The sequence below is a fragment of the Bos grunniens genome, chromosome 10, assembly GCF_055505025.1.
Source record: "Bos grunniens cultivar Pamir isolate PY7600 chromosome 10, Bosgru_T2T1.0, whole genome shotgun sequence".
NCBI lineage: Eukaryota > Metazoa > Chordata > Mammalia > Artiodactyla > Bovidae > Bos > Bos grunniens.
Window position 1 is genome coordinate 73,348,832 of NC_141174.1, and position 25,734 is coordinate 73,374,565.

Below are 25,734 nucleotides of genomic sequence, written 5' to 3' on the forward strand. Positions count from 1 at the left end.
GATAGGAAGACTACAGATCAGAAACACTATATACGGAACGTTTGCAGGAGATTTAGTCCAAGTGTCCCTCCTTCCTCCAACACACATACCACCTGCCCTCTCCTCCCGAGGCTAGAATTCAGAAACAATAAAAAGAAAGAAAAAAGGTAACAGCTGCTTAGAAACTCAGAAAAGAATGTCCTGCGAAGAGATCACTGTTTGTCCAAAACAAATGCTTATGCTAGCTCTTTATAAAAATGCTTAGTTACTTACGGCAGCTTTGGATGGAGAAAGGGAAATAGGGACTATATCATGCAGGTACCAATTAGTAAGACTAAGTGGGAGTGTTCTTTGTCATGGCCCAAAAGCCTTCTCTGACCCCAATTCAGTTCCTCTGTCTTAATCTACTGACAAGGGGGCTGCCATATGAAATGATTAGATTCCTGAGCCAGGTTGCTGCTCCTCTGGCCAGTGCAGAACCTCAGAAAGTTGACGACTCCAAGCAAGTGGAGTGCCAAGCCCTATCACCTCTCCCATCTCCATCCCATTCAGAATGGACCCATCATGGTCTCTGCTGCCCCTTATTCACACTTCCTTCTCAGTCTGTTCCCAGTGGCCTGCTTCCCCTATAACACTCCTGCTTTATCAAAGAGCTTAAGTCCGGGGCAGAGGACCACCTCCATGATCATGAGGACTTGCTGTTGATTTCACCTATTGGCTCATCCATTCAGTGCTTCCCTATTTTATGCTTCTGCAGACATCCTTCCCTGGTGGCTCAGACGGTAAAGAATTTACCTGCAAGGTAGGAGACCCAGGTTTGATCCCTGGGTGGGGAAGATCCCCTGGAGAAGGAAATGGCAACCCGCTCCAGTATTCTTGCCTGGAGGATTCCATGGACAGAGGAGCCTTGTGGGCTACAGTTCATAGGGTTGCAAGGAGTTGGACATGACTGAATGAATAACACTTTTGCTTCACTTTCAGACATCCCTTATTTTCTTTTGTGTTGGAAGCTATTTCCTTGGGTGCTCAGTCTCTAACTGTGAATGTTGTAGCCATTTCCTTGGTTCTGGTTTGGCCTCTGAGGTCTTCCTTACATTGATTTCTGCCTGCCTACCTAGATCATCACTGCCATTGCCCTTTCTCCTGACCTGAGAACCTGACATAGCCTGCTTGTTTCTTTGGCTGGTACCCCAGGGAGCCGGGAACTCCTGTTAGTGAAGTCATGAACGTAAGTTAAAATAATTATCCCAGGAATTCTATAATGTGCAAAAATGTTATACAGGAGCAGAGTACCATGTGTTAATTCATACTCATTAGAGACCTCACCCACAGAAATGACACCCAGGACTTGTCACATCACTAAGAACGGAAATGTGGGGCCCGGATTTTGGACAGAGGATGTCTTCAGTAAGTGAAGTTTCAGAAAGGAAGATGTAGTTGGGAGCTTTGAGTAATTGGAGACAACAGGACTCTAGGTGGAACCAGGTGCTGGAGGCTCCAAGTTCATAGTTTGCCTTTTTTTTTTTAAACCAATATCCTCACCTAATACCCATCCCTACCCCAATTTTGTGTTGTTGTTGTTCAGTCGCTAAGTCATGTCCAACTCTGCACCCCCATGGACTGTAGCACCCCAGGCTTCCCTGTCCTTCACTATTTACCAGAGTTTGCTCAAACTCATGTCCATTGTGTCAATGATGTCATCCAATCATCTCATCCTTTTTCACCCCCTTCTTCTCCTGGCCTCAATCTTTCCCAGCATCAGGGTCTTTTCCAATGAGTCGGCTCTTTGCATCAGGTGGCCAAAATATTATAGCGTCAGCTTCAGCATCAGTCTTTCCAGTGAATATTCAGGGTTGATTTCCTTTAGGATTGACTGATTTGATCTCTTTGCAGTCCAAGGGACTCTTCAAGAGTCTTCAAGAGAACAATTTGAAAGCATCACATCTTCAGTGCTCAGCCTTCTTTATGGTCCAACTCTCATATCCATACATGATTCCTAGAAAAATCATAGCTTTAACTATATGGACCATTGTCGGCAAAGTGATGTCTCTGCTTTGTAATACACTGTCTAGATTTGTCATAGCTTTTCTTCCAAGGAGCAAGTATCTTAATTTCGTGGCTGCAGTCACCATCTGCTGTGATTTTGAATCCTGAGAAAATAAAATCTGTCACTGTTTCCACTTTTGCTCCATCCATTTGCCATGAAGTGATGGGACCAGTTTTGTTTATATGTCCCATTATTTTTTCAACATTAGTTGATACCTTAACTTAAGCTCCACTACCTCCCAATCAAGTCACATAATTTCAGCAAGAATCACAGACTACAGGTTTTAAATGACCCCAAATTGGCTCTAACCTCAGTACAAAAACATACCTGGTCTCCATACAAATTGCCAAATAGAGACTTCATTTCAGGCAGCAAATAAATTTACATGAAGGGACTGGAAATGCTACAATGTAAATTACCTGTTAAAACGATTTTTTCAAAACCCACAAAATTCACAGCTATCCTGAAAATGCCTCATTTTCAAATTAATGCATTTTACTTTAATTTGGGGTTTGAGGTGTACATGTTGGGAAGGGGCGGGGCTTGTGGCGGCTGCAGGCAAATGAGTTAAATTCACAGAATAGAATTTGAACTTTTGCAAATGAGTAAACAGCCAAAACAAACACCACTTTGGAAAAAAATACACATTTTCTCCTTTTGAAAAGCAAGCAATGCCTAAGCAAAATACCTTAAAAGTGAACTAAAAAGCTTTTCTAAAATAAACAACTCTGCTTGTGATCCTAAATTGGGACCATATGGACATGTGAAAGCTACAAATGCACTACATTTCGACTCCGAGTTTCTGCCTTCACTGTTTGCGTGCCTCTGAGTAGATGCTGATAATGTTGCCTTTGGTCCCAAAGGAACCTGAGATTCTTAGCTCCTAGGATGAGGGAGCAAGCAGAAGAAAGAAAAGGAATGAAAACAAATGCCTTTCAAGACAAAATATCTGAACAGTGAGTTCTATTTTTGCTTCCTTGCCAGCAGGCGCAACTCAATTCAAATCTCTCCAGCACATATAGGATGATGCCAGCAAAATGGAGTGCATTTTCCAGGGACGCTGGCTACGTGGGGAAGTCCCTGTTGAGGAATCGGGCTCACACTCAGAGCATTAGGATAGCTTTAGCAAGCCGCCTGGACTAGCCCCCTGCCCTGGGGCAAATCAATGAATAAGCCAATTCAGCATAGATAGAATCATTCCTTTGTTTTTCTCAATTACCAAATGTTGTGTGCTTTGGGGTCACTTGTCATGAGTTTAGAGAATGTGAATATTGCAACATAAGTCCTCACCATTCTAAACAGCTTAAACTGAATTCCATTACTAGGGAGGAGGAGAATTGAAGACATAGCATCCATCGCTAATTGTACATGATTAGAGGCTATTTTCTCATCCTAGGGTGCGTCTTTCTTTTCTCCCACAGTGCTCATGGTCTGTTCCATGAAACTGGCACTTAAATTAGGTGTGTATTTATGTGGACATGTTTTGTTTCCTATAACTGGATAGCAAATCCTTGAGAAAGAGTTGATGCCGCCTGGTTGGGGAGGGGGCTGTGTGCTTGAAAACAATGAGTGAAGTGAGTTCAAGCATTAATTTCTTAGTTTTAAGTGAATGAGGATGCACTACTGTTTAATAATAAAGAGTTCAGCTGTTTTTGAGCCCTTGTTGCTAACTGCCCCAGGTACAGAACTGTGGGCATCAGAATGAAAAATATGTAGGATCGTGAATCTGGTCTCCGTTAATTGTGCTATTAGGAAATATTGATTGGATAATGGAAGGAGTTTATATTTATTGATTGCTCATTACATTCCAGGCACTTAGTTATGCATTTAGCATCTTATGCCCAAGTTAAAAAGGGTTTGGGATATCATCAGATGCCTGACAACATGTGGATTTGAACCTGAACAAAGGGAAGCTATAAAGTTTCTTAATATATAAGGTGTTCTTTTTGTGTGCATGTGTGCCTAGTCGCTCTGCTGCTGCTGCTAAGTCGCTTCAGTTGTGTCCGACTCTGTACAACCCCATAGACGGCAGCCCACCAGGCTCCCCCATCCCTGGGATTCTCCAGGCAAGAACACTGGAGTGGGTTGCCATTTCCTTCTCCAATGCATGAAAGTGAAGAGTGAAAGTGAAGTCACTCAATCATGTCCAACTCTTTGCGACTCCATGGACTGTAACCCAGCAGTCCCCTCTGATTATGGGATCTTTCAGGCAAGAATACTGGGTGGGGTTGTCATTTCCTTCTCCAGGGGATCTTTCCAACCCAGAGACTGAACCTGCATCTCCTCTGTCTCCTGCATTGCAGGCATATTCTTTACCCAGGCTTGTCTGTGGATCCTCAGTAAATGAAAATTAGTTGCTTTTCACAACTACATTTGACCTTTAGGACTCTCATTTCTCACCAGGAATCAAGGCAAAAAAGGCTTTAATGCACAGAGTTAATTTTGAGAATGGATATTTACAGAAACTACTTTAAAAAATTTATTAAAGTGTAAATACAGTAAATATTATAAATCAATATTGTATTAATTTTTGTACAGCAAAGTGATTCAGTTATGCATATAAATCTATTTTCTTTTCCATATTCTTTTCCATTTTGGTTTTCTCATAAGATATTGGGTATAGTTCTCTGTGGTATACAGTAGGACCTTGTTGTTTATCCTTCCTATATATAATAGCTTGCATCTGCTAACCCCAGACTCCCAGTTCTTCTCTCCCCTACTGCTCTCCCCCTTGGCAACCGCAAGTCTGTTCTCCATGCCTTTATGTGAGTCTGCAGAAACTACTCTTAATCATTTTCATTTCTTCCTTTGAGCCCACTGAAATTACTGGGTTTGAAGGAAGAAGAAACAAAGGTTAGACATTAAAAATTTTTTAAATCCCACCCCTTAAGTTGGCCATTTCTTTCAGGTGTTTCCCCTCTTTAATAAGGGCTAAGTTGTTTCTTTCCAGCCCTTTCTCCTTGCTTCTACTCTTTGCTCTAGTACAGACAGTCCTGTGCATTGAAACTGCCTGAATGCTATGCTGAGAAACCCAGGCATGATTGTATAGGAAGTGACAGATTACAGGCATTCTCACTTTATTGCTCTGCACAAACGATGCAGGGTTTTGTTTTACCTTTTTTTTTTTTAAACAAATTGAAGGTTTGTAGCAACCCTGCATTGAACAAGCCGATCAGCACCATTTTCCCAACAGCATTTGCTCTTTTCTTGTCTCTGTCACATTTTGGTGACTGTCACACTGAAAGGGAAAGTGAAAGTCGCTCAGTCGTGTCCGACTCTATAGTCCATTCGATTCTCCAGGCCAGAATACTGGAGTGGGTAGCCTCTCCCTTCTCCAGGGGATCTTCCCAACCCAGGGATCAAACCCAGGTCTCCTCCATTGCAGGTAGATTCTCTACCAGCTAAACCACAAGGAAAGCCCAAGAATACTGGATTCACACTACTAGAAGCTTTTTCATTATCATATTTAGTACAGTGATCTTTTTGACCACTATGACTTTCTGAAGGCTCTGATGATGGTTGGCACTTTATAATAAAAATGTGTCTTTTTTTTTTTTCAAATGTGCCCTGATACCCACTCCAGTGGAGAATCCCAGGGACGGGGGAGCCTGGTGGGCTGCTGTCTATGGGGTCGCACAGAGTTGGACACGACTGAAGCGACTTAGCAGCAGCAGCCCTGATACCAGTTTTTTTTTTTTTTTTTTTTTAATTTTGTATTGGAGTATAGCTGGCTAACAATGTTGTGATAGTTTCAGATACACAGCAGAGAAGATCCATGATACATAGTAAGAATGTATGTATCTTCCTAATGAAGGTATGTACATTGTTTTTTTAGACATATGCTTTGCACACCTAATAGACTACAGTACGGTGTGAACATCACTTTTATACGCACTGGGAAACCAAAACATTTGTGTGACTGGTTTCATTGTGATATTACTTGATGGCGGTGGTCTGGAACCAAGCCCACCACATCCCCAAGGCCTGCCTAGCGTCCTCCAAGTTGAGAAGGGATGGCACTTTTTGTAAAAGTGTGTGTGTTTACAGGTTGTGAGGTAAACACCACAAACCTTCAGGGCCAGCCAGCCCTTCCTCATTAAGGCCCCCTGTGTCCTCTCACGTCCAGCCGGTGCTGCCCTGTCACAGGGTCCACACCGGCTCTGCAGCCTCAGAAACCACTCTCAGGCGCCCTGCCCGCCTCACTTTACCTTCTTCCTCAGCTCCTGGGGGAGAATGCCCAGGTGACTCAGTGGTAAAGAATCCACCTGCCAGTGCAGGAGAGGTGGGTTCCATCCCTGGGTGGGGAAGATCCCCTGGAGGAGGAAGTGGCAACCCATTTCAGTATTCTTGCCTGGGAAGTCCCATGGACAGAGGAGCCTGGCGGGCCACAAGCCATAGGGTTGCAAAGAGTCAGACATGACTGAGCCTGCACACCTCAGAAATGTCAGCCCCGCCGGGGCCTTTGTTGTCTCCACTTTCTTTCCTCTTTCTCTGCTGCCCCCTCTTTTGCACCTTTGAAGGGAGAAACACAGGAGGGCTACACTCATTGGAATCACCTGACTGCTTCAGTCTCCCAGACTGTGAACAAAAGGAAAGCTGGTCATTGCTTTATAAATGATGTATGGAGACACGCGGAGGAATGAAGGCCCAGACCGCAGGGTATTTTTAGCGTCTGCTGTTTGTGGTAACATAAGTGAAAACTGCTGGATGCCTTCCCTTCAGCTGAATGGCTGGTATTCAGGCGAGTGTGCCCGCTGCCTGCCAGACTCTCCTCACGGAACTCCCTCTTTATGAGGTGGGTGACTGGCTCCTTGGCACCAGGCTGCCCCACCACAATTCTCCTTTATTGCCCAGTCGCATGGCTCCCCAGGGGCCCCAGCATGGGGCTGCGGGTGAGACTGCTGGCCGCGAGCTTGTCAGGGTGTTACCAGATTGCAAAGCAGAGTCTGCAGGGCAGGGGCTGTGTCTGGTTGCTCTAAACCTTCTGGCATGAGGCTGGCACTCAGACACGCAGGAACCACGATGGTGAGGCCTGTGGCTGGCGCCCCATCTCAGAGTCATTCTGCTGGTGCCTGGCTCGAGTAGGATGTCGACCCCCACTGGTCGCTGACACTCTGGAGCCTCAGAGTGAGATAGAAAATATGAGAGAGGCCTCTTTTATGCCGAAAGGTCATTCTACCAATGATTGCTCTCGAGCTAATCTTTGCAAAGGGTCCGGATGGGCTGCCTGAGGCCCCATGGGGGCATGGAAACAGCCCTGGGATCCCAGGCTGCAAATAGCACTGACTGGCTGAGCAGCTTTAGGCAAGTAAAGGTCTCCCAGGACTCACTGCTCACAGTTATGAGTAGTAACTCTTGTCCTACTGACCTCACTAAAACTTTTTAATAAAGATATTAAAGTAGTCTGAAACAATTGAAACCATAATGTTACAAAAAGGCAGGGGAGTGGTGCAGTCCCTGTTTATTGTCTTCATTTCTGACCAAACTTGACGTCTATCAAAACCATCCCCCTCGGATCCCAGCTCTTGCATCATGGGGTGACCCGTGGGGCTCCACTTATTCCCTGAAAGGACGTTGCTTATTCCACGAGAACATACCTTCATGCTTCATGAGCGAGGTCTTTGCTTCCAGTCCCTACAGGATTAGTTTGAATGAAGAAGGGTGCAGTGGGCTCCTTTTCTTGTGAAATGTGTGAGAGTGCCTCTATAATTGGAATAAAACCGTCTGTAAAGGGACTTCTGCTAGCTATAGTTCCCTTATCTGAAACCTTAAGTGACTTTCAAAAAGCCTCTCAGCGGCCACACTGAATGTCACAAACTCCACGAACCAAGATGGTCATGCCAACGTTCTCGGTGCTAATTTACTCTTAGTTTGCATCTAATTTGAGTAAGTCTGGCTCTCCTTTTCTAGCCCTTGATACTGAATGTATGGTTAATGGAGCAATAGCATCAACATCACCTGGGGGCTTGCTGGAAATGCAGTGTCAGGTCCGTCCCTCGTTTGTTGAGCAGAGTCTACATTTTGACAGGATCCTCAAGTCATGCATATGTGTGTGGTAAAGCAAATTAGAAGACAAGACTTGCAGGACCTAGACCCGCTATTTATTTATGCACTGTACTTTATTATGAAAAGGATTGAGGATGACTAGGATTAATAGCTTACAAAGAAGGAGAAGACAAAGAACTTTAAAAGCCCTAGCAGCTGGGACCACTTATTACAGTTGTATTACTGTATACATTTTAATGCTCTGAGAACACACTGCTACAGCACTGTAGAGTCACGGATATTCCCAATAATAGTCCCAAAGTATCAAGAAGAGGTAAGGTCATATTCCGAAGTTGCTGTTCATAGAAGCAAAAGGGCTTAACATTTATTTGGCAAGAATGAAATATTTTCAATCTATTCTAGAGACATTTGTGGAGTGATATGGCCATGATGGAAACAGATAAATAAAGCATCATCACCAGATAGAATTAATTAATTAATTGCCTGAAATAATTTAAAAGCTGTAGTGAAAGATCCCATCTTTAACCAATGGCATTATTTTCCCAAATAAAGGGGCCTCTAGATTTTGGAAACTTCATGTGAAATGGAGCAGGACCCCCATGGTCCCTCCCGCCACCCCACCCCCACCATGACCTCTGCCTGCCTTTTGTCTGTGGAAAACTTTAGTCAAGGGATAAGTTTAATCAGAGAAATGAGAACTTGCAGAAACAAAGGAAAACAGTCAACGGAGACCAAATAATAATAACGTAGTCATTCAGCATAGTCAAGGACCTTTATTTCTTTCTCAAGGGCTGTAGATAATATTCTGAGCCATATCCTGTGAGCTGTCTTATAGATACTAAAACATCAGGTGGAGAAGTTAACTACATGATGACCAGACTGTACCCAGGACATGAGTTGCTACAATTCTAGGAGCTGGCCTCAAAGAAACGGGAACAAATGGACCCTGGAACTGAAGGTTAACTGAAGCAATCAAGATGACACTGGTCAGAGCACCGATGACCAATTTGAAGATGACTGGCAGATCAGAGATGACTGTGCTGTTTCTGCATGTAGCCCCCTCCTTCTGTCTGTCAAAGCTCGTGCCCCACTAGTTGCCAGTTGGGGGGCAGTCGGCCTTTGGACAGATGTCCCGCCCCCAGCCCCCACCCCTGGTTACCAGCATCTGAAATGAAGCAAACTTCCCTTTCCACCAACCTGGCATGTTTATTGCTTTTGGGCAGTGAGCAGCCAGATCCCCTCCTCACCTGTCAGTAGCGCATGGACTCTTGACTCATCTCTCCCTTCTGCACTGTTTGAGATTTCTCTTATTTCTGCTTGTGTTGTGGCTGCTCCATCCCAATCTGTGTCACCTCTCCCCTGAGTGTCAGCAGTAGTGTGTTATGAAGGCTTCTTAACTTCCTTCCCGTCTACCTTTGTACAGTGGCCTTCAGAAAGATGCTTGAGTACAGTGGATCTGGGGTAGAGGGCTGGGATTTTTAAAAATTCCACAAGTGATTCTGATGTGCACCCTTGGTGGGAAAGAGGGTTTTAAACTATCGATAAATTAATGCTCTACACAACATCCTATTATTATATCACTCTTCTTCCCATACAGCTTTGGTTGCTGTTTGTTATTATATCACTTCATAATTTTCTGCTTGGTGTTGGCTGTCTCCCCTTCTATCTAGCTCCTCCCTTCCAAGCAGTGCTCATTACAGATGCTCAAATATTCCTTGCTCTCACCTACCTCTGTGCCCTACGTGTGGCTTTTCCTTCACTACCAATAAGGATGGATCCTGCCTTTCCTGCTTCAACTCACGTGTCACCTCTTCCATGGAAGTTTTCCTGGAAGGTTCCCTATTTCCTGAATTTCCACATCATTTATAATACCATAGTGAATTCTATCAAGGAATGTATCTTATCATGGACCACTGGCTTGTTGTTTTGGTGCTAAACAACCAACTAGAATGAATAACTAAGTAGGCAGCAGGAATCCTGTCTTTCACATTTGTATTTTCTATGGCCCAGAGCATAATCATTGGTACGTTGCTTCTTGCAGGCAATCCTTCACGTCGTAGATCTAGGTTAGATATTGCTTCTCTGCATACCTGTGACACCTCACTGTAACCCTGTCACATCATAACTCCGCATCTTCAATGTATTTCCTTTCTTTTTATTGAGGTATAGTTAATTTGCAACGTTGTGTTAGTTTCAAGTGTACAGCAAAGTGATTCAGTTATATATATATATCAGAGAAGGCAGTGGCACCCCACTCCAGTACTCTTGCCTGGAAAATCCCATGGACGGAGGAGCCTGGTAGGCTGCAGTCCATGGGGTCTCGAAGAGTCGGACACGACTGAGCAACTTCGCTTTCACTTTTCACTTTCATGCATTGGAGAAGGAAATGGCAACCCACTCCAGTGTTCTTGCCTGGACAATCCCAGGGATGGGGGAGCCTGGTGGGCTTCCGTCTATGGGGTCGCACAGAGTCAGACACGACTGAAGCGACTTAGGAGCAGCATGTATATATATATATATATATATATATATATATATATATATATACACACACACGCACACACTTTTTCAGATTCCTTTCTATTATAGGTTATTACAAAATATTGAGCATAGTTTCTTGTGCTATAGAGTAGGTCCTCGTGGTGTACCTATTTTACATACTGTACTGCGTATGTGTTAATCCCAAATTCCTAATTCCTCTCTCCCCTCCTCCTGCTCTCCCTCTTGGTCACTGTTAGTTTGTTTTCCATGTGTGTGAGTCTACTTCTGTTTTGTAAGTAAGTTCACTGTATCATTAAATGTGTGTTTCATTATGTATCCCTTACAAAACTGTAAACTCTGTACGAGCAGGGGTCATATTTACCTGGTTCATCATTGACCCTCTAGTCCATGTCTTGATGGTCATATATACTCAAGAAATATTTTTTAAGCTGACTGAATAATAATTTTAAAATATGTTTGGTTTTTAGAGACAAATGGATCAGATAGTATCCATGGCATCCTAACAGTTTGATTGACTTGGTTTCAGGCGCAAAATAGAACAGCATAATCTAAACATTATACTGAACCAGTTAACTAGCATTGGATTGTATACTCAAGTATATAATTTTCTAGTTATTTTCTATACGTGGTTAGTTTTCTTGGCTGGCTTCCCTGATGGCTCAGGTAGTAAAGAATCTGCCTGCGAGATGTGGGAGACCTGGGTTTGATCAACCCAGGTTTTATCCCTGGGTTGGGAAGATTTCTTGGACAAGAGAATGGCAACCAACTCTAGTATTCTTGCCTAGAGAATTCCATGGACAGAGGAGCCTGGCAGGCTACAGTCCGTGGGGTCACAAAGAGTCAGACACAGCTGAACAACTAACACTTTCACTTTCTTATCTATAAAATTCAAGCTCTTGGAGAACAAAGGATAGCATTAAAATTTTTTTTTTTTTATTTTGTACTGTGGTATAGTCGATTAACAATGTTGTGATAGTTCCAGTTGAAGAGCAAAGGGATTCAGCCATACAAATATATGTATCCCTTCTTCCCCAAACTCCCCTCCACCCATCCAGGTGCAAAAGATAGAATTTTTTTTTTTTTTTAATTTCCATTTAACTCTCATAGTTGCTCAGTGAGTATTTCTTGATTTGATGTAATTAAATGCAGTTTTAAAAGAGCCTGTGTTATATCTGCCTGGTGCTAAACATCTGTTGCTCCCTAACAAGTGTGCCATTCATTCTAATGGCACTGGTGCACAGAGGTAAACAGAGCCTTGGCAGGCCTTCCAGAAAGGAAACTGTGTTTGCTTCCTTCATTAATTACTAGTGGAGCATTAAGACATGCATCTCCCTGAAGCCAAGTTGGATAATTCCTGGCACTTAAGCCTAGGGTGCTTTCAAAATTTGAGACATGTATGGACACACCAGAAGGCATGCCCTATAGCAATCACCAAGGTGACTCTAATGCCAAGATGGTATAAAGCCTCAGATATATCAATACCAAGCATACTGGTCTGTCTCTCTAAATTTTTGTGGGTCTTTCTTGGGTTAATGTGAGATAATAAATGTGAATTTCTAGAATGTCTCTGAAGGCAGGCACCTCAGTATGAATTGGAAAAATCTTCATAGAGATACAGAAAGTTTAAAAATAAAATGATCAAAGGTTCACCGAACAAAACAGCAGAATGAAACTGGCAAGGCTAATAGCAGAAATATGTGTCAAGATATGATTTGTCAATTGTTAATTTTACCAGTTAATGACAATTAAAATGAAGAATTTATACTCTTGGACATAGCAATTAGCATAGCATCAAAATGCTAAAGCAAAAACAATAAGAAATAAAAGATACTGACAGACACTTATGGGTAGTAATAAATTTTAACACAGCCACCAGATTATGATAGATAAAATATGAATAAGGTCATAAAAGAATGTAATTAATACTGTTGGATAATTGGCTATATTTAGGTATTTATGGGTTATATAAGAATACATCTTAAATATTCACATGGAAAATTTATAAAAATAATACCTTTCTTTAAAAATGCAGAAATTTTGTGTGCTACTCACTCAGTTAGCTATAATATAAACATAAACCAAAAAACCCAGTTACTTTATGGTGTCTATATTTGGAAGCTAGAGGAATTTGGCATTAAAGGAGGTACAATTATCCTTTTAAGAATTAAGACTCCGCACTTCCACTGCAGGGGGCATGGGTTTGATCCCTGGTTGGGGAACTAAGATACCACAAGCCATGCTATGTGGTCAAAACAAAACAAAAAAACAAACCAAAAGAATAAATGTTAAGCATAATAAATTAAGACAGAAAGATGCAATGTGACTTCAAAGAGACAATAGTATTCCCAGGACACTAGGAGCTAACCATGATCCTACTGAATATATTAATATTTCCAATGGAAAAATATGTGTTGATCTAAATGGGAGTTGATTCAACCAACAAAGAGGGAAAAAAGCAAGTGTCAGAGATTTATGCCTTGGCACAACTTGTCCAGGGGAAAAGGGAGACTCACCTAGCTCGACTTAAGTAACATAACCCATTGGCAAGACCATTCTTCCTGTGAAGGTGGAAGTATGGTTACTTTATGCTGTACTGTGATTAGTTACTTTAGTCGTGTCTGACTCTGTAACCCCCAGAGACTGCAACCTGCCAGGCTACTCTGTCCATGGGGATTCTCCAGGCAAGAATACTGGAGTGGGTTGCATGCTCTCCTCCAGGGATCTTTCCAACCCAGGGTTCAAACCCAGGTCTTCCACGTTGCAGGCGGATTCTTTACTGTCTGAGACACCAGGAAAGCCCAAGAATACGAGTAGATAGTCTATCCCTTCTCCACGGAATTTTCCCGACCCAGGAATAGAACCAGGGTCTCCTGCACTGCAGGTGAATTCTTTACCAGCTGAACTACCTGATTTTGTTTCTAATTTCATGCACATCAAGCAAGCACATTTTAATTTTCCCTTTTGTGTTTAGGTCTATGTACATAGTGATTACGCAGCAAGGCAGCTGTGTCATGATACAGCTAATAAATAGGAATTCATTCCTGAAATGGCTGCTGTGGTGTCAGAAGAGTAAGATTCCTGAGCCTTATAGGATATTAAGGCTGCAAGACAACAGTCTGGAAATCGACATACATTATATTTAAGTAAGGGGCTTCCCGGGTGGTGCAGAGGTAAAGAATCTGCCTTCCAATGCAAGAGGTGCAGGAGACAGAATTCGATCCCAGGGCTGGGAAAATCCCCTAGAGAAGGAAATGGCAACCCACTCCAGTATTCCTGCCTGGAGAATCCCACGCACTGAGGAGCCTAGCAGGCTACAGTCCATAGGGTCGCAAAGAGTCAGACATGACTGAGCGACGGAGCACAAGCAGGATATTTAAGTAAAGCAAGTTATACAACATGAACGTACTTGTTCTTATTCACTGCTGTGCCTTGGTGTTCAGAGCAGGCTTGGTATCTACGGGGCAACTAAATATTTGTTGAAGGGATGAAATATGTAGAGAAGGACAGAATCACTGAGCAAGTGCTGATAGGGTAATTGGTTAATTATTTTACATGCCCTAAAACACACAGTGTATATATATCAGAGTTAACTTTTTTCTTTTTTTGGAAGTATAGTTGACTTGCAATATTATATTAGTTTCAGGTGCACAACCTAGTGATTCCATATCTTCATAGATTACATGCCATACAAATTGATTACAATGCTATTGACTGTATTCCGTGTGCTGTATATTGCATACCTTTGACTTATTTTATAACTGCAGTCTGTGTGATTCCCTTCCTCTACTTTCATTCAACCCCTTGCCACCCCCATTCCCCTCTGGCAACTATTAGTTTGCTCTCTGTATCTGAATCTGTTTCTATTTTGTTATTTTTTTCATTTGTTTTGTTTCTGAGATATCATATATAGGTGAGAGCATATAGGATTTCACTTAGTTTAATACCCTCCGGGTGCATCTATGTTGTCATATGGCTGAGTAATATTCCACTGACTGACGTTCTCTCTCTCTCTCTCTCTCTCTCTATATATATATATATATATACACGTATATACACACACACATCTTCTTTATCCATTCATCTGTTGATTCATTCAGTTGCTTTCGTATCTTGGCTATTGTAAATAATGCTGCAATGAATATTGGACTGCATATTTCTTTTTGAATTAGTGTTTTCATTTTCTTTGGATAAATACCCAGGAGTTGAATTGCTCGATCACATGGCAGTTCTGGTTTTCATTTTTTCAGGAACCTCAACAGTGGCTGTACCAAAGAGTTAATTTTAAAAATAGAAAACTGAAATATCTAAATACTGATAATACCTTTGTGAAGGGCCAATAGTTTAGTAAGTTTAGAAGGTGAGAGGAGATCTTGAAGGATAACAACAACAAACCTACATAAGTTTTAAAAACGTATGTTAGCAAACTATTACAAATATATCCAGAAGTCAGTCAGACAACATGGAAAGTGTTTGCAGGAAATGTAATGGCCAAAGACTTGATACCTTTATTATGTAAAATGTCCTTGAAAGTTGATAAGAGAAACACTAAAATTCCAAGAGCATAAACAGACAACTCACAGAAAAGAAATTAAATCGGGTAAACAAACATGGAAAAAAATCGACTGAGCTAGAAATCAAAGACATTCAAAAGGAAACAGTACTTTTTCTAAAAGCCTTTAAAATTAGCAAAGAAAACATAAAACTTTATTTTTGTAAAACCCAATACTGGTTAAGATGTATAAATATAGAATTCTCAGATTTTGTTGATATTTTATAAATTGGTACCTCCTTTCTGGAAAACAGCTTGGCAATATAATATAAAGAGTCATAAAAATATTTATAGCCTTTGACCCAGTAATTTGACTTCTGGGAATCTTTTCTGAGGAAAACTAATCCAAAATATGGAAAAAATTAAATGCCTAAGAGCAAATTGGGAAACACTAAACATCCCACAATGGGGGAATGATTAATATGTTGTGGTGGAATCACTGGATTGAAGACTACATGGTCATTTATAATCATGGGGATAGAGACCGTGCAGCCACATGCTTTAATAGTAAATGAAAAATAAACAAATGGATAGAAAAAGATGCACAGGGAAGAAAAAACTGAAATAAATACCCCCAATTTTAAGTGGTTGATCTAGAATGGGAGAAAGTCAAATATTTTTTTCTTCATCTCCCTTCTATTGGTAATTGGTTGTCATTCAGCCTGTTCTTTTATCTGGATGCCAGTTGCACCCTTTTCTCTTCCCTGAGCCCCTTGCCCAACTTGCAAAGCCCAGCTCTTCTATGTCAGTGCCACTCAAGCTCCAACTTGTCCAAAAGTCCTCCCGTCCTCTCAGCCTAATGGAACTCTCCCTTTCCTCTGTTCCAAGTACTGTATTTTAACATGTCCAGCATAGCACATATATAGTGTGCCCTGAGTGGAAATGATCTTTGTGCAGTTTGTGCCTGTTTCCACAATGAAAATTTTAACCCCCTAAGGGGCAGGAACTATTGTATTTCCTTTTCTCTCTCCACAGCATAGAACACAGTACTTTGCTTGTATGGTATGCCTGAATAAATAGAAGTTGAAATGAATGGCATTGCCCTGAAATGATCTACTTTTGATTTCCTGGCAGGTGGAGCTCATGAAGGTCTGCAACACTTGGGTCCCTTTGGCAACATCCCAAACATCGTAGCAGAGTTGACCGGTGACAACATTCCTAAGGACTTCAGTGAGGACCAGGGCTACCCAGACCCTCCAAACCCCTGTCCCGTTGGAAAAACAGGTAGTGGGCATTAGTGGGCATGCTCCTGGGTTCCTGTGAAAGGTAGGAGCTTTTGGAGGAAATTAAAAATGCTAACGTTGGCCACATATGTTCGGAGAGATAGTATTTCTAGTCCCATGAGCCCCTGTGAATTTATTTGTAGGTGGATTGGAAAAGGAAATTGATTCTAGAACTCTTGGTGAGTTCTGGTGTTCAGATATACCTGCAGAGGACTCTCCTGCCAAGGCTTCATCTTCTCTCTCCCTCTTTGGGAATTGATGCTCTTTTCTGCATGTGCTTCATTTTTTAATAAAAGAGAGGGTTTTCTCTTTTTTCCTCTCTTCTTTGATACAGTTGCTGCCCACTTTGGAACTTGTTTCCTTTGTGGATGATCCATGTCCATTTGTTTTCCTCACTTCTCGTGACAATTGACATTCCAACTGTGTTGTAACCAGTGAGCATCTATTCTGAAATATTTCTTTGGGAGTTGGGGGGTGGCATGAGAGAGAGGGGACCCAGGAGGGTACGTTGGTTAAGGAAGTAGGTTGAAACCTTCCTTGCTGTTCATGTATTGCTCCCAATTTTCTACCCCCCAGTGCCAAAGAGGATGAATGGTGAGTGAGCTTCACTTATGCTGGGCTTTGAGCAGCTTATTTTGCTGGTTCAGAGGAGTTGCTCTAGACAGAGGACTACCTGAATTCAAACCCCTGGTCAGGAGATGTGACCTCGAACAAGTTAATAAACTACTTGCATCTCAGCTTCCTTATTTGCAAAATGGGGGTTATTGGGGAGTTAAATGAAATTATCCATGTTAAGCACTTGGCACATCACCTCACACAGAGTAAGGACTGATTAAATATCATCCAGATTGTAAATAGCTTTGCCACTGGTAAGCAACCAGAGTAGTCTTTTCCCTCCAGCCCAATAATAATAATGTCAGTATTTATTGGGCTTCCCTGATGGCTCAGATGGTAAAGAATCTACCTGCAGTGCAGGAGGCCTGGGTTCGATCCCTAGGTCAGGAAGATCCCTGGAGAAGGAAACAGCAGCCCACTCCAGTATTCTTGCCTGGAGAATTCCACGGACAGAGGAAACTGGCGGGCTACATGGGGTCGCAAACAGTCGGATACGACTGAATGACGAACACTACACTTAGTATTTATTATCCTTACTTTACATATAATGAACCTGAAGCTTCCGAAATAGCTTGCTCAAGGTTATTCATGTAACAAGTAGCTGAGCCAAGACTCAAACTTGGGTCTATCTGATTCAGGACCATGGACCCAACCACTAAGACACGCTGCCTTGCTCTGAAAATTCTGCCAGTGTTGGTACCTCAGCTTTTCTTAAACACAATACAGGCTCTCTTCGAAAGACGATCCCTCTGAAAGATAGTCCTCTTTTCATTTACGGTGAGGTCTTTGTTTCCCATGGGGGACAGAGCCTCCATCCTGGGATGGGACAACCAAAATAGTTGGACATGGCCAAGCCAGTGTGGGGATGCTGGCCCAGGATAGGAAAACCTAAATGACTGCACAGAACCAGTGATTCAGCCACTTTTCACTTGATTGTGAGGCTTTGGATGAGCAGGAAGAAAGACCACTTTGGAGTCTGAAGAATAACAGTCTCCATGGGGATTTGGTTAAACTGATTCAATATCATATCGGACAATAGTTCTTAAAATGTAGCCCTGGCAGTATCAGCGTTACCTGGAGACTTATTTGAAATGCAGATGTTCACCTCTATTCCAGAGCTATTGATTTAGAAACCCTGGGGGTAAAAAATAAAAAAGTAAAATGTTAGTTGCTTAGTTGTGTCCAACTCTTTGTGACCCCATGAACTGTAGGGAGCCCAGCAGGCTCCTCTGTGCACTGAAACAGAAACCCTGGGGGTAGGAGGCAGAAATCTGTATTCTAAGCGGCCTTTCCTGTGATTCTGGAGGATCCTGAAATTTAGAGAACTGCTGTTAGAGGGGAACGGAAAGAGAGGCAGAGTTTGCGCCAACAGATCTGCCATCTAGTCCTCATTGCAGTCTGTCAGTTTACCTCCTTGGGCCTCAGTTTCTTCATCTGTAAAATGAAGACATAGTCAGTGCCTTAAAAAAACATTCAGTGTAGTCCTAGCTAATCCTTGAAACAAGTAATATAGAGATCTATGTAATCAAGCCCTAATCAGTAGCTCTTAGGAGCTCTGAGATGGAGCAATCCTGGCTGGCTGAAAGAGTTGGATAAAAACCTAGCTCCCAGGCCCTTTCTTGTCTGCCGTTATCTTCCCCTTCCCTCCCTGCCTTTTCATTAAGCTAACATACTTCTTCTTCTTTGTTCTATCATAATCTGCATTCTACAAAAACCTCACTTGCTAAATTTAGCCATTTTTTGTAAGAAATTGCTTGAGACATGCCTCATTGAGAATCATGACACCGCATAATCCAACCATCCAAGAATAACCTTTACTTCCCTCCCCAAGCCACACTCACCTCTGAATCATGGCTCACTCAGCCCGGTAGAGCAGCAAACAGAACTCACAGTCTGTCCTGGTCTTCAGGGATGTGAATTCCAGGGAGCATTTTCAGGCTCCAGACACCTTGGGTTCCCAGAGCCACAGGGCTCTATCTCTGCATCTCAGTTTGGGCCCACTCAGAGGTACCTGAGAAACAATTAGGAAGAGGTTGTAAAGCTGCCATGTGCAGACTACCTGACCTCTTTTGCTTTGCTCTCCCTTTCCTCCATGTTAATTGCTCTAGATGAAGAAATCAGATAACCAGTTCAGTGAGAAGTGGGGAGCCATGTTAGAGTCACATTAGGGTCTTTTCCAAATGCTAGTGCTTTCCTCACAAGCTTCATGCTGCTAAGGACTGAGATACTGGATGCTGAAAGCTGCTGGTAGGCGTCAGAGCACTCTCAAGAGACCAGACTACCTGCCTGATTGCGTTAGACCGCTTTTAGCATTGACTTTGATGCTTCACTCTCCCTTTGAAAGGAAGTCTCTTTCATTTCCCTGCTGCTGCTGCTGCTAAGTCGCTTCAGTTGTGTCCGACTCTGTGCAACCCCATAGACGGAAGCCCACCAGGCTCCCCCGTCCCTGGGATTGTCCAGGCAAGAACACTGGAGTGGGTTGCCATTTCCTTCTCCAATGCATGAAAGTGAATAGTGAAAGGGAAGTCGCTCAGTCGTGTCCAACTCTTAGCGACCCCATGGACTATAGCCTACCAGGCTCCTCCATCCATGGGATTCTCCAGGCAAGAGTACTGGAGTGGGGTGCCATTGCCTTCTCCGTTCATTTCCCTAGTTAGTAGTAGTTTAGTTGCTAAGTCGTGTCTGACTCTTGCAACCCCATGGACTGTAGCCTGCTAGGCTCCTCTGTCCATGGGATTCTCCAGGCAAGAATACTGGAGTGGGGTGCCATTTTCGTTTCCCTAGTCCTGCACAAACCACCCTCCCAACCTCCCCTCCCCTAAAGCTGTTGTCTATAAAGCACATTAGAGACAGGAAAAAAAGGACTCCGTTTCAGAGCACTGTGACTTGTAATGACGGGGCTTAGGTAAAAGCAGCAGTCAAGAGGGATAACCTTTTTCTGTGTTTGAATGGAAGACTTGCTTTATTTCAAAGAGCACTGATAATATGAACTGTCATTTAAAAAGAGATGGTGAGAAGGGAACTAAAACATAGAGGAAACCTATTATGTGCCAGATGCTCTCTATATGATCATCTCTATTCTCCATAGCTACTCTCAAAGGTAAGGATTTGATTATTCCCATCTCATAGGTGAATAAATGGACTTAGGCTAAGTTAACTCTCCCAAGGAACTAAACCCATCTATCAATCATGAGCTAAGATTTGAACCCTGAGCTCAGGTCTATGTTTCTGACTCCAGACTTACCCAGTTACCACTACAACACACACCATCAAGTTCTGTCTAATAATTATTTTTCTTATATAATGGACTTTCTCCAAGAAGCCAAAATCATTTCTAAAGAGCCACCCAAGAGAAAACAGAGTAAGTCATGTGGAATGGAAGTATATCAGTAAAGGAAATAATTGCTGTTATGACAGACAAAAAATAACACTGGCTTAACACAATAGAAGCTTATTTCTTATTTGTGTGAAGTCCTGCCAGAGGTGGGTGAGGGTGTTGTGGAGGTGGATGGTTCAGCAACCCAGACTGTCATCTTTCATCTTTACACTTGACATCCATAGTTGCCCTGGTCGGCAACGTGTAGCAAGCAGACCAACAGATGCTGGGGGTGAGGGTGGGCTTGGGAGAGCGAGAGAGGGGGTCCTCTAGAGGGTTTTTATGGACCAGGCTTGGAGGTGGAATACATCACTTCTGCCCACATTCCATCAGCACAAATCCAGGCATATGACTCCACCTGATTGCATAGCAAGGCTGGGAAATTAGCCATGTGCCGACGGGGAATGGGAAGTGGGTTTGGTGAGCAGCCAACCATTCTCTGACATGGGTAGGAGAGGAATGGGAATCTGGGATGAGCAAATCCCAGAAGTATATTGATTTAGAATGACTGATGTGAATACATTCTGACCTTTGGATGTCTAGTTGTTTTTAATAAATTAACTCTTAGAATAACAATAGATACTTGGCTGTTCCTCAAAAACCTTTTGTTGTTTGCAGTAGATGATGGATGTCTAGAAAACACCCCTGACACAGCAGAGTTCAGTCGAGAATTCCAGTTACACCAGCACCTTTTTGATCCAGAACATGACTATCCAGGCTTGGGCAAGTGGGTAAGTCCAATCTTAATTGCTAGTAGGTCATATACTGTGGTACTCTGAAGGTACTGATGGGAGAGAAAAACAATATGGGTGGGGAGAGAGAAGGAAAATTGTTTAGACTCTGATTTTTTTTTTTTTTTCCAGAAATCTCTAGTTGAGAGGGACTTTTAATTCTAAACCACACTCACTGCCTAGAGCACAATATACCAACCCATTTGAAGAGTCAGTGACCTGAACCAATCTCATCAGCTCTTATCTCAAGAGGGTTCTACTGTGGTCTGCTCCATAGGCTGTGTCATAACACATCCTAAAATCTCACCAGTGTTTCATGCACCTCTTACAGGATGTATATGAAACTTCTGTTTTAAAAAAAAAGGATACTAAGAAAATTTGCAGGTTTTTTCCCCTAGACTGAGAGAGGTGCTCTCTGCAGAACTAAAGGAAAACCATGCCAGAAACTGAGAAACAGACATACAATTCTGCTTTATGGAAAGAGAAGAAAAATTCCAAAATATGTGGCAGTGAACTTGCCATCAATGGCAAGAACCTATAACTGCCAGTTAAGGAAATTGTTTATATGCACTTGGAAAGAGAAATCATGACCATTTGGCATAGGTTTGCTAAAAACAAGTTTTGTCAATCTAATTGTATTCTTCCACTTGCCAGCATTATTCATTTACTTGCCAGCTTGATGAGGGAAATGAAGTGAGCATGGTGTTTTTGGACTTTAGCAAAGTATTTGATGAGCTCTTTCATGATATCCTGTTGGAAGAGGTGGAGAGATACAACCCAGGCAGGAAAACATCACCAAAAGGGAGCTTATTAAAGAGTCATGTCGAGAGGGAGAGCAGTTTCACATGTATCCTATGTCTTAGTGATATCCCACTCCACATTTTTATAAATGTTTGTAATAAAAGCTATAGAGCATATGCTTATCAGATTCTCAAAGAAAGACACAAAGTTGGAAGGGAGAGCATTGAATGACAGAGTTGGGATTCAAGAAGATCCCAACTGGCTGAAATAATGAATCGAACAAGATTACAATTGAATGGAGATAAATCTATTTTCCTGTGGTTTGGATGATGTAATCAAATGCAGAAGCCTTGTGAGCAAAGTGGAACACTACTAAAGAGGGTTAGTTCACGTATACAGAAGTGGTCAACACACCTGTAGGAGTGAGTGAATGAGGAATGAGCAGATACTCCTAACTGCCTAAGCCTATCTAAAGCTATAGGTCTCCATCACTGGCAGCCAACTTGCTACCTACTTTACTGGGAATACTGTGGTCTCAGAACTACACTCTCTCTCTTCCTTTTTACATTGTTTTAGAGAGAGAGAGGTCCCTCCTCATTAATGACCACTTCCATTTTTTCCATCATCCAAGCACTGAGTTTGATTCCCTCTCCTATCAATATGCACATGTTTCCTGTCTTAAAATAACAAAGCAACGATGCCCTCTAAGTTAATTTTGCTTCCTCTAATATGCATTATTCTATTTCTCTTCTTTTTCATGAGCGGTTATGTTAGGGAGAATTTGTAGAGCCATCCTGAAGCCTACTAGCAGGGTTTAAACATGTTGAATTACATAGGCAACCATCTATAGGTTCTTGAATAAGAGGCAAGTGTTCTATAAAAGTTATTCTGGTGGCATATGGAAGGAGGAGATGTAGAGAGAAGAAACTAAAGGTGGGAAAAAAATAAAGGAGATAATTCTAGTTATGAAGGCTGTGAACACAGAGAATTTAAGTGAATCTCACTGAAGCAATAAGAATCCAGGACATTTCAAAGGGAACTAGGGAACTGACTAGATTTGGTGTATGGCATAAATATAGCATGAGAAGGTAAAAAGAGCTATGTCAGGTTTGTAAGAAATGGATGGTATGAGCGTTTCCTCTGAGGAAATTCTTTTTAAAAGAAAGGAAGAAGAGGGGGAAGTAGGGCTGAAAGAAAGGAGCAGAGGAGCACTAGGAAGGAATCTGCAAGAGACGGGCAGAAGTGCCGCCTATCAGAAGCAAGGGCCTGGACAGAGCCTGCTGTGCTCCAGGTACTGTGCTGGGTGCACGATATACAGTAGTCATTGGCATGATATTGGTCTCAAGGAGCTAACCAACTTGGGATAAATTGCATGCAAATAAAATGAACCCACCTCAGCATGATTCAGCTTCCTGATCAAGCTCTACCAGGTGCAGTGACTGGGGGAGATGGAAGAGAATAGTCAAGGGAGACCCAGGACTGAGGACTCACATGGCCAATTGTACAGTAACCGTTGACGATGCCGAAGGTGCTAAGAAGGGCAGCGCTGAATTCTACGGTGACACATCTACCTTGCATGACCGCCAGTCTGGAGATGAGGGGAAGGTGCAAGGGGAAGACAGAGACCAGTCTGAGTGAGGATGTGAGAGAGGGAAACTTCTCTCTTGCCAACGTTCCTCCCCTCTTCTTGAAAATCTTTACAGATTTCTCTCGTCATGTTCCACTCACTCCCAGCACTCCAGTATGAAGTCAGCCACCATCTCATTGTTTTTGCCTCTTTTCAATACTGATTTCTTTCCTTTGAGTCACTGCCACTCATTGTCTACATCAGAGCTAAAGACTGGAAGTTTAGGACTATTACAGATCAATGACCAGGAGCTATGTTCACACACCTTCCTCATTTGTAATTATGTGTCTGTTTAAACTTGTTTCCTTCATTTATTTTCTCATTACCACCTAGCAGTTAAGCATGGGTTCCACCTCATGTGGAAGTGTGAATTGAGTATGTCTTGCTTTTCTAAGCTGGGGTCCCCAAGCTTTCCTTAGCATTCATAAAGAATGATGGTCTCAAGCTCCACCGTCCTTTAAATTAGCAAAGGGATCATCTTTCACAAGAGAGCTAGCACAAGATCCTGATTCCTTTTTTTTTTGCTGGTAATGTTTCCCTGTGTTTGAGCTGAGCTGGAGCTCAGCTGAGTCTTGAGTAGTGATTCACATAAATATCAGCGTCTGTCTAATTTCCTGCATTTCTCTCTGTTAATGCATCCAGACACATTTATTAAATACACATCATACACCTTCCAGGCCCTGCATTAGGTGTTCAGTTCAGTTCAGTCACTCAGTCATGTCCAACACAAAGATGATAATAGTCATTGTATTTTATAATAAGACAGCAAATAGTCATATTTGTTGAGCACATACTCTGTGCCAGACAGTGCCAAATACTTTATGTGACTTATTTCATTCTATCTGCCCTTCCCTATCATGCTCATTTTACAGATGAGAAAATACAGGCTTAGAGACTTCCCTGGTGGCTCAGACGGTAAAGCGTCTGTCTACAATGCGGGAGACCCAGGCGCAGTCCCTGGGTTGGGAAGATCTCCTGGAGAAGGAAATGGCAACCCACTCCAGTATTCTTGCCTGGAAAATCCCATGGACAAAGGAGCCTGGTAGGCTACAGTCCATGGGGTTGCAAAGAGTCAGACATGACTGAAGCGACTAAGCAGGGATGCAGGAAGAGGGAGTTTAAAAGGTCTGCCTAACCCCATGGAGCTGATCATTGACAGAACTGAGATTTGAACCAGAACACTGGACTCTAGGAGTTCTCTAAAAAATGGGTAAATTCCTTTTCTCTCCATGGCTCAGCACTCAGAGTGTGTCCTGTACGGTGGTTCTATCGAGTCTTGTCTACAACTGGTTCTTTCCGATGATATGTCACCTGGAGCTGCCGTAGAAAAAGGCTGGCTACCATAGGTGTCAGCCAACCCCTCCTTCACACGTTCGTTACTGAGTGTTACTTAGGAAGAAGTTGTCTTGAAAAGCACATGTTTCTCCTTTCCAAGTGCTTTTCACATCTTTTCACCAGCAGCTTGGGTGACTAGAGGCTCCTCCTTAACCGGATGCAGCTGTACTGAGCCTTGAACCTGAGCCATGGGAGAAATGAGACACAGGACCCTCTGCCTTTCTTTGTCTTTCACGCCCTCATTGTGTCTGAAGAGTCAGATGGTCTTCAGTTTGGGTTTCTCTCATGTTTCCATGTCATTAGTCATGAGCTATGCCTTTCTGATATGTTCTTCTTAGTGTTTCCCTTGGGCAAAGTGGTGTCTGCCAGGTTTCTCCAGTGTAAAGTTACTATTTTTCCCTTTGAAATTAATAATTAATCTGTGGGGATTTACTTCAAGACTGTATAAATATTCTGTCCCCATTAAAGTTTCAACTAACAGTTTTAGTATCCATTGATGGCACTCACCAGAATAATGATAACTATGGTAGTTTTAAAATGGTGATTTATTTAAAAACCTTACTATTCTTTGGCATTTCTTGGTTGGCATTCTATTCTAAGCAAGAGTTTCCCCTGTTCCCCATTAAAAAAAATTTTTTTTTATCAGTATAGATTCATTGTTTCCTATTATTATTTATTTTGCTGTTCAAATTGTCCTAGATTTAGCCAGTGGGAGTCTCTGCAGGCTGGCTTTTCTTTCCTTTCACGGTGTCTCATCACTTTTTGAGTACTTCCTTACTTTCTGGCCCAATTAGATATCCCAACTTCATTCATCCTTGTACTTTCCCTGCCCTAGCTCTGGAATCAGACATTTCTCCAAGAAGCCTCCCTGGTTCCATTTAGGAATGGAATTTGAAACCAAGATCTAGGCAGTTGTCCAAAATCTTGATGGCACAATGGAAAGCCCTCTTTGTGAACTCAGACCTGCTGCTCACATGGAAAACAGGCTCAGTGCTCCCCCTCC

At 42.5% G+C, this 25,734-nt stretch overlaps 1 protein-coding gene across 8 annotated transcripts in view; it reads left to right on the top strand.

The window, feature by feature from the left end:
* SCG5 (secretogranin V) overlaps positions 1 to 25,734 on the top strand; it is a 56,425-nt gene that overhangs the window by 22,566 nt on the left and 8,125 nt on the right. For 2 of the 8 annotated variants that reach the window (XM_086322027.1, XM_086322026.1), the window contains 2 exons: positions 16,158 to 16,307; positions 20,916 to 21,028. In XM_086322027.1, coding sequence (XP_086178153.1) covers positions 16,158 to 16,307; positions 20,916 to 21,028 — 263 coding nt within the window. The remainder of the gene's footprint in view (positions 1 to 16,157; positions 16,308 to 20,915; positions 21,029 to 25,734) is intronic. The other 6 variants (XM_086322030.1, XM_086322029.1, XM_086322032.1 and 3 more) reach the window with 3 other exon arrangements.